Below are 15,171 nucleotides of genomic sequence, written 5' to 3'. Positions count from 1 at the left end.
TCCGCATCCCGGAGACATCTCGCCGACAATCCTGAAAAGGAAGACTTTTATTTAAAAGCTCATCGCGTCGATCGCTGCAGCGCCGCATTCCACTCACCTTTACAGGGCGCCTCCATGTTCAGCAGCGATCATCCGGATTCGCAGTCACGCCCCAGCGCCTAGGGAGAAAAAGACCAGAACAAAAAGGTGAGAGAGAGAAGGGAATAAGGAAAGCTAAATCTCCATGTTAAGACTTACCTGTTGATTCATTCCCTCTTCATTTCGGGTCCGCGCCGCATCCTGGCATTTCCGGACCCCGGCCCCTAAGGGGAAAAAAAGACATCAGCGTTAATGAGCGAATGAAAAGACATTACCAAAAAACGCTCATTAAAGACTTACCTGATTTCTACAAGGATTTCACCTCTCATCTCGGGTCGGTGCCTGTTCCCTGGCATTCCGTACCCCAGCCCCTATGGGGAAAAAGACACTAGCATTAGTACATTAATGCATGGACACAAGGGGAACCTCTTATCAAAAACCTTACCTGGAAGCCAAGCAAGTTTGGTTCTCACCAATCCGAAAATCCAGTGAAGTAACTGGATACCAACGCGCCCCTGCATCAGAAGCAGGATGGAGAGCTCGTCCTTCCAGACCCTAAGGTGAGACGCTACGAGGAATCACAGAACGGTTTCGAGGAGGGTGAGAGGGGAAGTGGGAGGCTGATTGCATTAGCCCGCAGACAGTTAATCCCCTATTTTTGCCTCAGAAGGATACTTCTGCGAGCCAGACAAGCCAGATTTGGGGGCCCGGTCCAGTCCGTCTTCCGAACCCTGCGCATCACCTTAGAAGAGGTCACAGCAGCGTGAACCAGGCCAGCGCCTCTGTGGGAGTCAGGTGAGCGTTACACTACCCCTCATCCAAGCCTGGATGCCGATCGCCTACCTGAAGCTTAACCCACCAATACCACATCATTCTCCTAGGAAACTCCACCAAGCATGCCCCAGTCCAGAATTGCGTGATGGAAATGATGGTCAATGGAGTTACACCTCAACTCTCTCTGCTTTACCTTCAAGTCTAACTTCTCAAAAGAAACATTGCCAAGAGGACCCAAATGGCATGCTACCAGCTTCAGTTGCTCTGCAAAGTCGAGCACATAACCGTGCCCGAGTTATAGAAAAGCCATCCCCCACATGGATGGTGGCAACAGCGTATTGGTAGCAGTGCCAAATGCCACCTTGGCCACTCCGAGGACCGTACAGCACGCTGCAGAATTCCTCACCATAGGACTAAGAAAAGTGGAACACATCACCCTGTCCCCAAGGAGCGGCACTGGCTACAGCCTCAAGCATGCACCATGTCGACGACAGCTTGCATTACCTACAAAGCAGTCACAACCAAAACACAGCTCTACCTGACAGAGAAACACACCTTCTCTAGAGACCAATGGATCAACAAAGCCATGAGACTGCCAAACCTGAAACAAAGAACTGAAGGAGGGAGAAATCTAGGAAAATTGGCATTTTCTGCTTCTGGAACAAGTTACCAATGAAGATCAGAATGACATCCACGAGACGGAAATCTCGAAAATCCCTGTTACCTCTGCTCAACTCTACTTCTCCTCCCCATACGGGCTACTGTCCCCTTCTCCATCTTCCCATCCCAGCAATGCCTGCTACACCTGCACCCTACTTGTAAACCGCTGGTTACATCCCTATGTACAGTTCTCTTTGTTTCCTAATTAGTTTTGCGTTTTGCAAATCCAATATAATATCCCATACATACAAAAGGGGTCAGGTCGCCCCTCTGCAAGGAAGAACGCGGCATGATAAGATGTTCTGTGAGCATGTACCCACTCAGAGTCCACAGCCACATGTTTTAGCTCACTGTACCTTTCACAAAGGAGGAATATCCATTTGCATATCAGTATTGTTCCCACCCTCTTGAATAGTCCAGCACCGAAATGCTATGGCAATCCTCTTTCGAACAGCAACCCAAACACGTGTTTCAGCCTAGTATGGCCTCATCAGTGAGGTGCTGGACTGCTCAAGTGGGCGGGACAAAGACTGATATGCAAATGGATATTCCTCCTTTGTGAAAGGTACGGTGAGCTAAAACAGATAGCTGCGGACTCTGAGTGGGTACATTCCCACAGAACAGGTTATCATGCCGTATTCTTTCTTGCAGGTGGGTACTCTGACCTCTTTTTGTAAATATCCCATACATACTAAAATGGGTAAACAGGCTGAGTTGTAGCAGTATTAATAGAAGTATTAGTAATACTATCAGTTGTAGTACTAATACTCCTGGTGCTACTATCAATCATTCTACCCATTACAGTAGAAGTGATCGTACTGGTAATGTTACTACGAGTAGTAGCACGGATAGAACTACTACTGGTAGTATTACTACTACACTTAGTGGTGCCTCTACTACTAGTAAGAGTAGTACTAACTCTGTCACTACATTTACTGATATTACTACTCCTGCTACTGGTGGGTGCGTAGTAGGAATACTTGTTGGTGGAAATTAAAAGACGAGGCAGCCTTTTGTGCCAATTTTCACAAATTGAAGACACTTAAAGTGGAGGACACCCTAGATAAGAAAAATAAGATGGGTGGAGCAAGAATTTGGTAGGAAAATCAGCAGCGCATAATATTGAGGAACAACATGTTTGGGTAAAAGTGATGAGCACTTCACTGGCAGATGTGACAGGCACAAAGACTATACAATAAAGACATATAGTCAAATACAGTACTTCTATCTACCTCAGCTGGCTTTTGCTGAGCAATGTCAGAAAACGTCCCCTAAACCTTAGTGGCATCACTGTAGATGTTCATTACATTACTCATTGGAAATGTACTCTTTTCTCAAAGAAAATAGTAACGCAGATCCTACTTTACCTTTTGTAGCTGCTCAAATATGTAAGACAATGTCCGTGGAATAATGCCACGGTCAGTGTAGCGCTCCGCTCCGCCGGTTATGGTGAAAGTCTTCCCACTTCCCGTCTGTCCGTAGGCAAAGATTGTGCCATTATAGCCAGCCAGAACACTGGACATGAAGAAAAACAGAAGATTTTGTTAGGAAAACAGTTTTCACATAAGCCCCCTTTTAACATTTGCTAGCTTCAGGACACCAGTAAGCAACTGAGTAAGGCCACCATAAAATGGGAGACGTTTACAGGTGCTTTGTTTGCTAACAGCTAACCCTTATTTGCTAAGAAGGGGGTGGGAAGGCAGAAGGGAAACAGCAAATCAGCATTCCACAATGTGATGTATGGCTGGGATTAAAAAGCACATTTCAAGCATTCCAATAGGATGAGAGGAGGCCTATAATTAACTTAGTAGTGGTCGTTATGGGCCCTGATGACATAGGTAAGGCCAGTGCGTAGAGCGGGCATTTAACAGGGTTTACAGGCCCGTTACACACGATACGGCACGAGGTCCGCTTCTATAGAGCGATAATGACCCACTTTTAGCATTAAAATAACACCGTTATATACTGGCTTGTGAATAGTACATGAATGTGCAGGGCAGTCGCAGGAAATTGCCCCGACACCAGTAAACATAGAATGTTGCGTGCTGGACAATCTGTGGACTAGTCCAGCCTGTAAAGTCCATAGATCTTCCAATGGTTCAACGTTATTTCACGAATGATTTTACATCGTGGGACTTTTCATCGCCACCCTTTCATCGCCAAAAACTCCTTTCATCGCCCCCCAAAACCCCCTTAGTCAAATAATCATACCCCAAACCGCACTAAACACCCCCCCATAAAAAAGTACAAAATAAAAAGTTTTTGGCGATGAAAGGGTTGGCGATGAAAAGTCCCACGATGTAAAATCATTCGACGAAATGCGTGTATACCCTTCCAATGACAGCACTGAATGAACGTGTGCAGGGAGGATAGCTCAGGGGCAACTGCTCGCCTTGGAAACAAGACGACGTGGAACACCACAAGTTAGATTCCTGGGTCCTCGCTTAGAAACCTCTCGGTATGAAGCGTATTATAAATAACCAATTACAATGACATTGCCAGTTAATCGCCAAATGACGCTCACCCCAAAGGTTTTCCCTTTCTCGAGGGCAGATATCATAGATCGTTAATACCATTCACTCAGAACACAGATGTGGCAACCTCGAGACAGTAGTACAAATTACTAAAAGGAGCTCTGTCTGGGGACCTAATGGCTGGTTAGAGGCAGTCGTTTTAGAATGACTGTTAGTAGACAGCCACTCTCTTGTACGAGAGATGTTTAGTAAACTGTGCTTCAGTGTCGGGGCTAGTACAAAACTGAAGAAACGGCTGATCATGGTTTATTGCTTAAGGATTGTTCAATAGCCAAACGCACAAATAAAAAAATAAAAATAAAAAAACAACTCAAGAAAAAAAGAGGATGTTTGTAGGAAGTCTAGCAGTTCGCAAAACATAATGGTTGGTGTCTTGGAGAGAAGTATCGTCACCAATAGTGCATGGAGCAAAGTGACCGAGAGCGGCCGAGGTACCATGTGTACATTAAACATACAAGAACCCTCAGTCTAAATAATAGTCTTTCCAAATACAGGTGGCCATGATAAACCATAGAAAAGTATTTCAATCTTCAATTAAAGTCATCGAAACCTACCACTTATTAAAATAGTACCAAGTCATCCATGGTAACAGTGTCTAAAATTGTTGATTGAAAACATCAGCAATTGATCACACGTGAGAGAGGTCTTCAGATCATCAGCAGACCACCACCATGTGCACCTTACACATTAAAAACATACTTAAACATGATCCATACTGACAGAAGCATGAACTTGGTTGAACTGTCGTCTTTCATACTGAACAACCGGCTTAGCCCCACTGATGTACTAGTGCCACACATGCAATAGCGTGGACAACACCAACATTTTTTTATTTTTTTTATTCTTATAGCGCAAACCTAGATCAAGAGCAGCGGAGCGCTCTACATCAGGAAGGTGCCAGAATTGATATTGGTACTGACATTTTATAGAGTAACGCAGTACTGTTGGAGGAGGGAGAGAGGGTTTTTCATTCCTTCGGCAGGTATTGTTGAAAGAGCCACGTTTTTTGTGGTTTCTTTGGCACCGGAGGATTGTGGCGGCATCTGGAGCCTCTATCGGATGGATTTTCAGATGGTCGCGGTGTGGCAGGAGAAGGACTGTGTGCGAGTCTTCTCTTTGCAGGCTAGCTTTGACTGCACCCTTTTGATAGCTTTGCTATGTTAGGTGCGAGAGCCTCCAGAGGTGTGGAGTTTAGCTGCCAAGTATATTGGTGTTCCATTTGAGGGTGCATGCAGTTTTGAATATGATCCTGGCGGGGAGGGGAAGCCAGTGAAGCGTGCCCAGTGTTGGCGCGATGCAGTCGAATTTCCCACCACATGTATTGAGGTAGTCTGCAGCATGGTGTGCTGATTTGAGGGGTGCCAGGTGTGTGGTTCGAAGCCCAGTAAGAAGGGCATTTCCCACACTGATGTGCGTGATATGCAATTTGTAAGGGGGATGAAGGGTTTGATTTTGTGGAGCGTGTAGCCATGCTGTTTCTGCCTTTTTGACTGTGATTTTGGAAGGAAAGGCCACTGTCAACAATGAAGCCCAGGGATTTTCCAGTGTTTGACAGCTGAGGGGTGAACCCATCCAGCCACATGTCACCCAGCCACTGTTGCCCGGGTTGTTTGGTGGGGGGGGGTGATGAGGACACATCGGTCTTAGGTCAGGAAACGTTTTTCCATACACTGCTTACTCCAGTACCTTCCATGGGAGATTGAGCCCGTGACCAGCCAATAGTGTCCAACCAGCTTAAGTTCACTAGAGTCATAGATGTATGGCAAACAAACAAATTAAAATATATATAAATATATATTTTTCTTTCAGTATCAAGAATTGTACCACTTCCTGCAGCATTAACTGTGGACCTGCAACCCATAACCAGAGACAGACTCATCATAGTATCTGGCATTCCTTGGATTACAGCTGTCGATACCTTTCCTGCGACTGTCGGCTGATGCTTGATTCTTCTACTGTTAGTAAGCAGTGAGTCCTACCAAGCATGGCCTGTGGATACCTGTGAAAGACATGGCATAGCGGCCCTCCAGTAACATATGGGGCAGCTCTCAAACCCACATTTCCGACCCCTAAACACCCACCCCAACCGTTTCCCAAAAATATTTAACCCTTAAATGCATCAACTATAACATTTTTCAATATAAAATATTCGATATATGATCTTTCAATATGAAATTCGCGATATAAACACTGCATACCTATAAGCCAAGAGACAAATCGCTGTGATGAGAAGTATATAAAAGTAGCCGGTTTCATAGGGAGCAATGCCATAGCCTAGTAAAGCATGAGTGCTATACTTTTTGAATAGGGTACACTGAATAATCACTTCCGGGGAATCCGGATTTTGTCCGGTAATGCACAGCGAGATAAAGTGATTTGCCTAGGACCACACACTTTAGTTAAGTGGTGAAACCGGATTTGCGTTCAGTGAGCAATTTCTTCACTTGACCACATTTTCTCAGCTCTAGTTGGTACAAAATTATGTATTACTGTCTCATTTTCAAGAGCTTAAATAACCGGTTTTATAGATAGCTTGAAAACTGTCCTTTTTCTACTCTGTCACTCTCGTCTTCTTACACTCCGCTTCCACAGAGTGTAAGAAGCACCTCTTTTCTCCTTCGTAACCTTCGCAAACTCCCTCACTTCCCTGCTACTCTTACACATGCTTTCTCTCAACTCCCTGCTACTTTCAGAAACTCCCTCTTTCTCTCCACACTCTCCACTGCCCCTCTAATAAACTCTTACACTTCCCCATTCCTGCACTACCATTCACTCTCACAATAGCAGCGACTCTCTCAACTGCACGTCAATCCAACTGTTGCCTAGACCTGTGAGCGCTCCACTTCAACTTCCGTCCTCCTCCTGGTCCACCTATGTGTCTCCTGACCTCACCCGACACCCCACAACACTCTGAAGTTCCTCCAGGCATTTTATACCTGTGATGCCCATTCTTTTTTTTTTATCCCCCCCCCTCTCCCTTGGCCATAAGTGGTGGGCTGCTTCCTTGCAAAGAAACATAAACCTGCTCTGCCTCATTTTGCGCTGCAGCTGGTTCAACAGTCTCTGGGATGGCTCCCACTGGAAATGGGGTCCCACTTTGCTGGTTGAAGGCTGTGGTGAGTGCTGCCTCCTTCCCTTGACTAGCGACTACTAGTCGCAGTTCGCCGAGGATCTGTGTCCTTCTGTGGCCCATTGAACTCGTCTAGTCTGTCAGTGCATTCTGCTACGGCTAGTTCTTAAGAGAAACCAAGAGAACCTGGGCCAGATTGGACGGTCCATGCATCGGGTGGTCAAGAGCAGTAACGGGCAACTCATTCAAGAGGGAGTTCAAGAGGGAGTTCTGAGACAGGGCCAATCGACTCCCTAGGCCCACCTTTCCAGGATGACTGGCTCTGGCATTCAGGCCCTCCCCGGCTGTGAAGGGCCCCTGTTCCCTCTGGATAGGGTCAGCTCCCTGACCCTATCACATCATCCAGGTTAGACCCAGACCATCAGCTAAAATTCTACAAATCTCCCAAACACGGGAAACAAGAATCAAAGCTGCCGTCACACCCAAAAGGAGGGACAGATGTCACAGTCTTTTTATCCAAATCCAGAGGTTATCGGAATTAGGGCATGTGGTTGCAAATTAAATGAGGACCAAGACCAGGGTACATTAGTGATTCAAGCATCCAACACTTTTATAAAAGATGTGTTTGTCAAATATGAAGGGGTGTGGTCATTCTTATGTTCTGAACGTGCTCTGATTTTATACAAAACAGACATGAAGCCTCAGTGATGCCATTTGTCTTCTTCTAATAAAGGTATTCCGAAAAAGTGCCATGGGAGCGTACAGACAATCCCTCTTCATATGATAAATTATAATGAAGAACATAGTTTATATGGTTATTCCATGATTTAACAATATGGGTTGCTCAGTAAGGCAAGTCTAACATTCTTAGCATGACTACAGGACACACCGGAAACCAGTGCTTTAAGTGGGCCGGGGCCTGCTGGGGCTGGGCCCCGCCAGTCTCCAAAAAGTGGGGCTGAGCCGGGGCCCTGCCGGGGCCCCCCAGTCCCACCACGCCATGGCAGGACGCATTATCCCGCCACGGCCGCAGCCGCGACGGGAGATGCGCCCGCCAGTGTAACGTTAGGCAAGTGGACAGAAGTGCCAGCCAGCCACAGCGTCGCTGAGGCTGGCTGGCACTTCTGTCAGTCACTGTAACTTCCCTGATGACCCCCCATCTGATGGGTCATCAGGGAAGTAACAGTTCCTTTGTTTGCCCTCGCCAGGTCACTGACCCTCTGTGAACCTGCAGGCTCCATGATCTAATATATAGATTACATCACGGAGCCCGCGGGTTCCCAGAGGGTGAAAGGCGCCTCGGGCTCAGTGATCTCTGCTCAGAGCAGCGATCACTGAGCCCGAGGTGCCTGTCTCCTTTGGCAAATCTTTATAAAAGATGCCTTGAAATGTGTACGTTTCAAGCCATCTTTTATAAACGTAGAAATATTTCTACGTTTATAACAGACGGCTTGAAACGTACACAATTCAAGGCATCTTTTATAAAGCTTTGTCGACGGACAAAACCACCTTGGGTTTTGTCTGTCCTCAACGCTTTATAAAAGATGGCTTGTACGTTTCAAGCCATCTTTTATGAACATAGAAATATGTTACAAATGTCTATGTTTATAAAAGGTGGCTTGAAAAGTACACAAACCATGGTAAGGTAAGCACACAAGTGTGCGTAACTTACTATGGTTTGTACACTTTCAAGCCACCTTTTATAAACATAGAAATATGTAACATTGCTATGTTTATAAAAGAAAGCTTGAAAAATACACAAACCATACTAGTACGCATACAAATACATAAATGCTCTACTACATTTATATATTTGTTTGCGCACCCTACTATGATTTGTGCACTTTTAGGCCACGCCCACAGCGGATATCACGCCCCAAACGAGGGCCCCCCCCTCAATTTCTTACCCCATTTAAAGCACTGCCGGAAACAATCATTAGAAATGAACATCAAACAATTTTAAAAAGATCCAGTTCATAAATTGAGTACAATTAAAAATGTTATTTTTTGTTAATAGTTCCTTTTGCTGAGAATACACACCAATTTGTCTCTCAAAATGCTCTTCCTTCTTGAAAATGGTCACACTCAGATTGAAACCAATGACCTGTTTCTTCTGTGGGCACCATGGCAATGTAACCATATGCAAAACAACAATAATTAGCATATAATAGAAAGCTTAATTGCAGCCTGGTACTCTGCTCCCCTTGCAAGGTCGGTCAGAATCCCAGCGCCCCTCACAAAGCCTATCCACGTGCCTCTCACCTTTCCCGGTATTGATAACACCCCCTTGCTGCGATTGGGACATTTCGGTAGGTACAGCTAGTTTTTAATAAATGGCCGTGCATCCACCTGGAGTGAACAGACAGATGCTAGGATACCCTTAAATGAATGCCAACAATAATAATGGTTTGTGACCGGTTAATGTCTCTTACAGGGAAAAACGCAGTTTCTTATAAGGCAACTAGGAAATAGCATACATTTATAATCATATGTTTACACATACCTTCACTGCAAGATGATCAGCTCCTTCAATGTGAGGCTGAAAGTCAAAAACCTTTATTGTGCAGTGACCGGGGAACAAAATGGCTGCTTGGAAGAAAAATAGCTGCCCAAGAACCTTATAAATGGGAGTAATCTGTCTACTTCTAAAACAAAAACACTCTAGACCCAGATGAACTTCCCAACAGGTAGTCGTGTCTTCCAACCATTCATAAAATCACTGAGAAGGAAGTTGTCAAACAACTCCAAGATATGATTAACCATTTCGGTCTGCTCTGTGACTACCAATCTGGAGTTAGACCGAGAAGACATCATCCAGATCATAGATGATGTTTTGCAAATTATGGATAAAGGGCTGCCCTTTGGTACTCATTGTCATCCCTGCCGAGTTTGACACCATCAAGCGCTTCACACGGTCAGCGAAAAATGCAAATATATGCATTAAGAATTTTGATGAGAAACCTAACTATGTAGTTTGATGTAGTTATGAGAAGTATATTTAATCAGCAGAACTAGACCTCACTATAGCTGGGAAAGAGAATCCATCTTGAACAATGTGAATGCAGGCCAAACGCAAACAAATAGATTTGCAATTAATGTATTTACTCACACGTTTTGAAACTGCTTTCACTATCAACATTATATTAAGGCATACTGTTTATTTTCCCAGGCTAACAGTATTAGGATAATGCTAATACTCAATTGTATCCATGGTATGCAGCTGTAAATGTTCTCATGTAGGCTCTCTACTGACCGGGACTGTCCAAACTGGCCTGGCATCTCAGAGCATGGCATTGCATTAACTAGGGAAAACTGAAAGCCTAACTGGTGAGGTCATGGAATATTCCACTCATAATATTGAGACCAATAGGGGGGGAAGAGATGTTGATATAGAGTGCAGGGAAACACAGTGTAGGCTTACTAAGGACCTGCATGTTCTTCTTAACAGTTTGCTTTTTTTTGTAACATTCTTTATTTAAATTTTACAATAGAAGTAAAAATCAATACAATATTAAAGTCAATGAATAAAAAGAAGTTTCAATTCAGGTTTTGTACAATATTTACAGGGAGCACAATGGTCAGAAGGTTGAGAAAGGAAAGGATGGACAGAAACTAGGGGCAAAAGAGAAGCAAAGAAATGAAGGAAGGTGATAGGAAAAGAGGGAGAAGAGAAAAAGAAAAAAGAAAAATAAAGGATGGTTGGGGACATGAGGGATATCACACACATAATTTGTTAGACATTCCAAATTGTAAAGTATTTTTCTATTCTTTTCGACCGCTGATAGCGTGTCTGCTCTCTGCTCGAAAGACTAGCTAGATCTTCAAGCCAGCTATCAATTGTTGGCCTGGTGTCACTCTTCCAACACTTCAGAATTAGATGTTTTGCTATCAGAAGTGCTTTATAAAACCGGAAAAGTTCATCAACAGATAATTGGATACCCACTGGGACTAATCCTAACACACAGTGTTCACCTGCAGATCTATTGAAGAATTGACTAAACAACCTCACCAGAAATTGAGTCCCCCTTCTGTTTTCTGAGAGAACACCTACAAGCCTACTCGTAGATAAAGATTAGGGTTCACAGGCACTGTTCTCAACTTGTGCACACCCTACCTCTCAGACAGATACCTAGATGTCCATATGTTGAATGTCGGATCTGACCATCACCCTGTCACCTTCAGAGTTCCACAAGGATCGATACTCTCCATTTGAAACCACTCAGGTTGCTTCCAAATGACCCTAATATCTCACTTCAATGTGCCCATGATGATCAGTCATACCTCAAAGTGAAATGCAATTAAGACCTTTCATACCTCACCTCCTTGCAAGCTTGGATGACACGCGCCTACCAGAATCTCAATCCCACCAAAACGGAATTGATCCTAATAGGCCATCCATCTAAACAGGAGGCCATCCAAGGGAGGCTGAATGACACGAACCTTGATGGATTCCCACCTCAGTTTGCCCAACGTGCCATATCACTCCGATTTATTCATGACAACATTCTGTGCTTCCAACAACATATGATCAAAAAAAAACATACTGCCTTGAACTAACTAGTACTTCTCCTAAACATAACACTTCCACCCACCTAATGACTTCATTTGCACATTCCAGGCCTTGGTATTCTGACAAGTATTCACCTGCCCCACCCGTAGTACCATTTAACATGCCACTGCGTGCCTCATCAAAGCAAATAAGAAATGTGACCACCAACCGTCACAAGTTGGAAATACTAAATCTGACGACCCCCACGCCCGAGAGAACTGGAGATCAAAAAGGAATGTCCATATAGAGGGGTGCAGAAGGGGTTGAAATATTTGAGGGTCTTCCTTACTAGGTCCCTGGACACAATAGCCAAAGCCAACTATCCGCCTCTCCTGGAGAATACTGAAAGTAAACTAGTGGACTGGGGCCCGCTTAACATAACGTGGCTGGGTGGAATCAACGTGCTCAAGATGGTGGTGCTGCTGCGGCTTCTCTACCACTTCATGACCCTCCCAATACAGGTCCCCAGGCTCTTTTTCCGAGCCCAACAAAAGTACACAGGGAGGTTTGTGTGGCATCAACGGAAACCAAGAGTGGCCAAGGAGGTGATGATGATGATGCCGCGACATATGGGGAAATGGGACAGCCGGACTTTAGGGTCTACTACCTGGCCGAGCAGATAAGGGTATTGAGGTATTGGCTGAGGGATGATCGGGGTAAGGCGTGGAGGGAAATGACAAGGCAGTGGTGGGGGGCCCTATCCAAGAGATGCTATGGAAACCCAAAAAAGATAGACCAAAAAGTATGTACCAAAGTGCTATAGTGGTGGGAGTGGGGGAGGCATGGGACGCACTGGTGGCGAAATCTCAATTCACAACATTTCCACCCCCATGCACCCCCATATTCAATCATCCACAGTTCTCTCCGGGAGCGGGGGACAAAGGATTCCAAGCCTGGCAAAAGGGAGGGTGCCATAAAATCCAGGATATGTTCGAAGGGGGCGAAATCAAGTAATTCAGCCAATGCAAGGAGGACTTTGCGCTGGGGGAAGGGGAAAGGTTCAGGTACATGCAAATACGGCATTGGGTGATGCAGACGCCAGTGAGGGGAGAGGTGGTTAGGGCCCTGACCCAATTAAAAAAGTACTTAACAATAGACACACGGAACACCCGCATAGTGGGGGCCATCTAATCGCTGGCCAAACAGGGGGAGGCGATAGGAACAAGAGTATATATGAACTAATGGTAGGAGGCAACAGCACAGGTGATCAAGGAGGCTGAATGGCTCCGACTCTGGAGAGATGCACCAAAACTGACTAGATCCCTACAGACACAGGAAATGTGGGTGAAGTTAATGGTTCAGTGGCACATGACCCCGGTGAGGCTGCATGGGAGCTATGTCTTGGTATTGAAACAATGCTGGAGGTAATGTGGCAGCAAGGGTACATGGAAACATATTTGGTGGAAATGGCTGAAGGTTAAAATGTTCTGGGACAAAATTCAGGAAGCGCCTGAGACAACCCTGGGGATAGAAATCAGGGGGAATAGGGGTCTGGTCCTGCTAGGGATGGCGCCTCCCCTGGAAGAGTTAACCTCCAAAGCTGAACGGAAAGTCTATATGATAATGGTGCTGGCGGGGGGACTCACACTGGCACAGAAGTGGAAATCAAAGGACCCCCTCAGGAGCACAATTGGGTGGGGAAACTGTGAAACTTTGCAGCACTTGAATGGGTGACATACTCCTCACAAGGCGACCATCAAGGCTTTCTCGCCGACTGGTCTAGAGTGATAGGCTACCTTCAACAGGGGCAAGAATAGCTTTGTGCTCGAAAAGAATGAGACTACTGAACCTAATCTACGGGACATAGCCGAGTTTAAAAGAGCAAGGAGGCTTACACCTGCATGGAGAAAAGGGTGGACTTGTTCTATTTTGTTGAAAACCAATAAAAACGTAAGTTAAAAAAAAAAAGAAATGTGACCACATCCCCTCCCATCCTGAGAGAATTACACTGGCTACTCTTCAAAACATCCTGCATCCCTTATAAGACAGCTACTTTCTGAACACCAGCCTACATATGTATGTATATAAGGATATAATTTATGAAGTGCAAACCTAGTTGGAAAGCAACGGAGCACTGCCAAAGGGGACATACCCAAGGGGTTATTCGTAGGGTGCGGGAGTAGGAGAGGAGCAGGCATGGGTGGGGGAAGAAATAGGGTTGAGTGGAGTGATCCGCGATTAGCGAGATGTTCTTTGAAGAGAAGGGTCTTCTGGCCCTTCCTGAAAAATAGAATGGAGGGAGCCAGCATTATCTGCATTGGCAACTTGCAGTTCTTTGTTTCCCGTCTAATACTGTTGAGGCTCCTGGTGGCGCTCTGTAGATGGCAGGTTTCTTGGGACATTAGAATGGCATTTTGGTTGAGACGGCTTTGTAAGTGATGCAGGGATCTTGATCATAATGTGTGATTGAAGGTGTAGCAGTGTACATGGGGGTGATGCGGTTGAATGTTCCCAGTTTATATTTATTTATTTATTTATTGGATAATGTGCCTATACAGCAAATAGTGTATCAAGTTGATGCGGCATGCTTCACGGCTCCCAGGGTGGCCAAGCTGGCGACTGGGAGTAGGTTAATGCCACCGTCCAGGTTAGTGATGGCCAGGACTTTAACTGAAACTAGGGCATGGAGGCCTTTGCAGAGGAGTGCAAGCAAATACCATGCTGCGCGGGTGTTCTGGGTAAAGTCTGTTTGAATGAGAGGTCACAGTCGATACTAAAGCCAAGAACTATTGCAAATAATGAGAGAGAGGTGAAGCATGAACCGGTCAAGCTTCAAGTCAGTTGGCCAGTCCTGGATTTGGACATGCTTTGTGGGGTCTCATGTCTGTGAATAACCTGTTGATGGTGTTGCATTTATCAGTGGATTTTGGTATTGAAGGATCTGGCAGAGGGATTAAGCAGTGTGTCATGGCTTCAAGGAACGCTCTGCTTTTGTTGGACGTAGCCACAAAACTTGCAGGCTCGCATGGCACACATTCCTCCAGGTAGGAGCCAGCCCATTGAGAGACGTGAGACTAAACTCGCACACACAAAGAGAAAAACAAAAAACATGCCTTCTCCGGCTACGCCCCAGCCTACTGCAACACCAACCGGTCACAATCAGGACGGCTCCAAAGTAATGCAGTTCAGGGACGAGGTCAAGACCCTGCTCCTAAGAAAACGCCAAGAGATCAATTTGGACTTGCTACCCCTTTGTATATACTAAGGCTGTAATATGGGATATCGAAGCCACTATAACCTTTAACATCCTCTTCCACTGATATCAGTTAGCCCAAATTACTTGCACAGCGTTCTGTTGCTTCCTCGCTAGGTTTGTGTTACATAAACTCAAATATTCAATACAAAACGGCAGGAGAAGCTCAGCCACTGAGTGGGCAGGTGGCATGTTCTTAGCATGGATCAATTTGAGCTGGTCCAGAAAGAACATCTGAGTTGCAGTGTGGAAATGAATAGGTTGCACTGCCAGCATCTTGTCTGCGCTGTCCCTTTGCCGATTGCATAGCAGA

The 15,171-nt window shown here is 45.3% G+C and overlaps 1 protein-coding gene across 1 annotated transcript in view; it reads right to left on the bottom strand.

The window, feature by feature from the left end:
* The window catches only part of KIF6 (kinesin family member 6), a 2,002,255-nt gene that overhangs the window by 1,757,950 nt on the left and 229,134 nt on the right, over window positions 1-15,171 (bottom strand). The window contains exon 4 of the mRNA XM_069608751.1: window positions 2,880-3,027. Coding sequence (XP_069464852.1) covers window positions 2,880-3,027 — 148 coding nt within the window. The remainder of the gene's footprint in view (window positions 1-2,879; window positions 3,028-15,171) is intronic.

The sequence above is a fragment of the Ambystoma mexicanum genome, chromosome 4q (genome assembly GCF_040938575.1).
Source record: "Ambystoma mexicanum isolate Mex_15411 chromosome 4q, UKY_AmexF1_1, whole genome shotgun sequence".
Taxonomy (NCBI): Eukaryota; Metazoa; Chordata; class Amphibia; order Caudata; family Ambystomatidae; genus Ambystoma; species Ambystoma mexicanum.
This window is presented reverse-complemented; position numbering and strand designations above follow the sequence as displayed.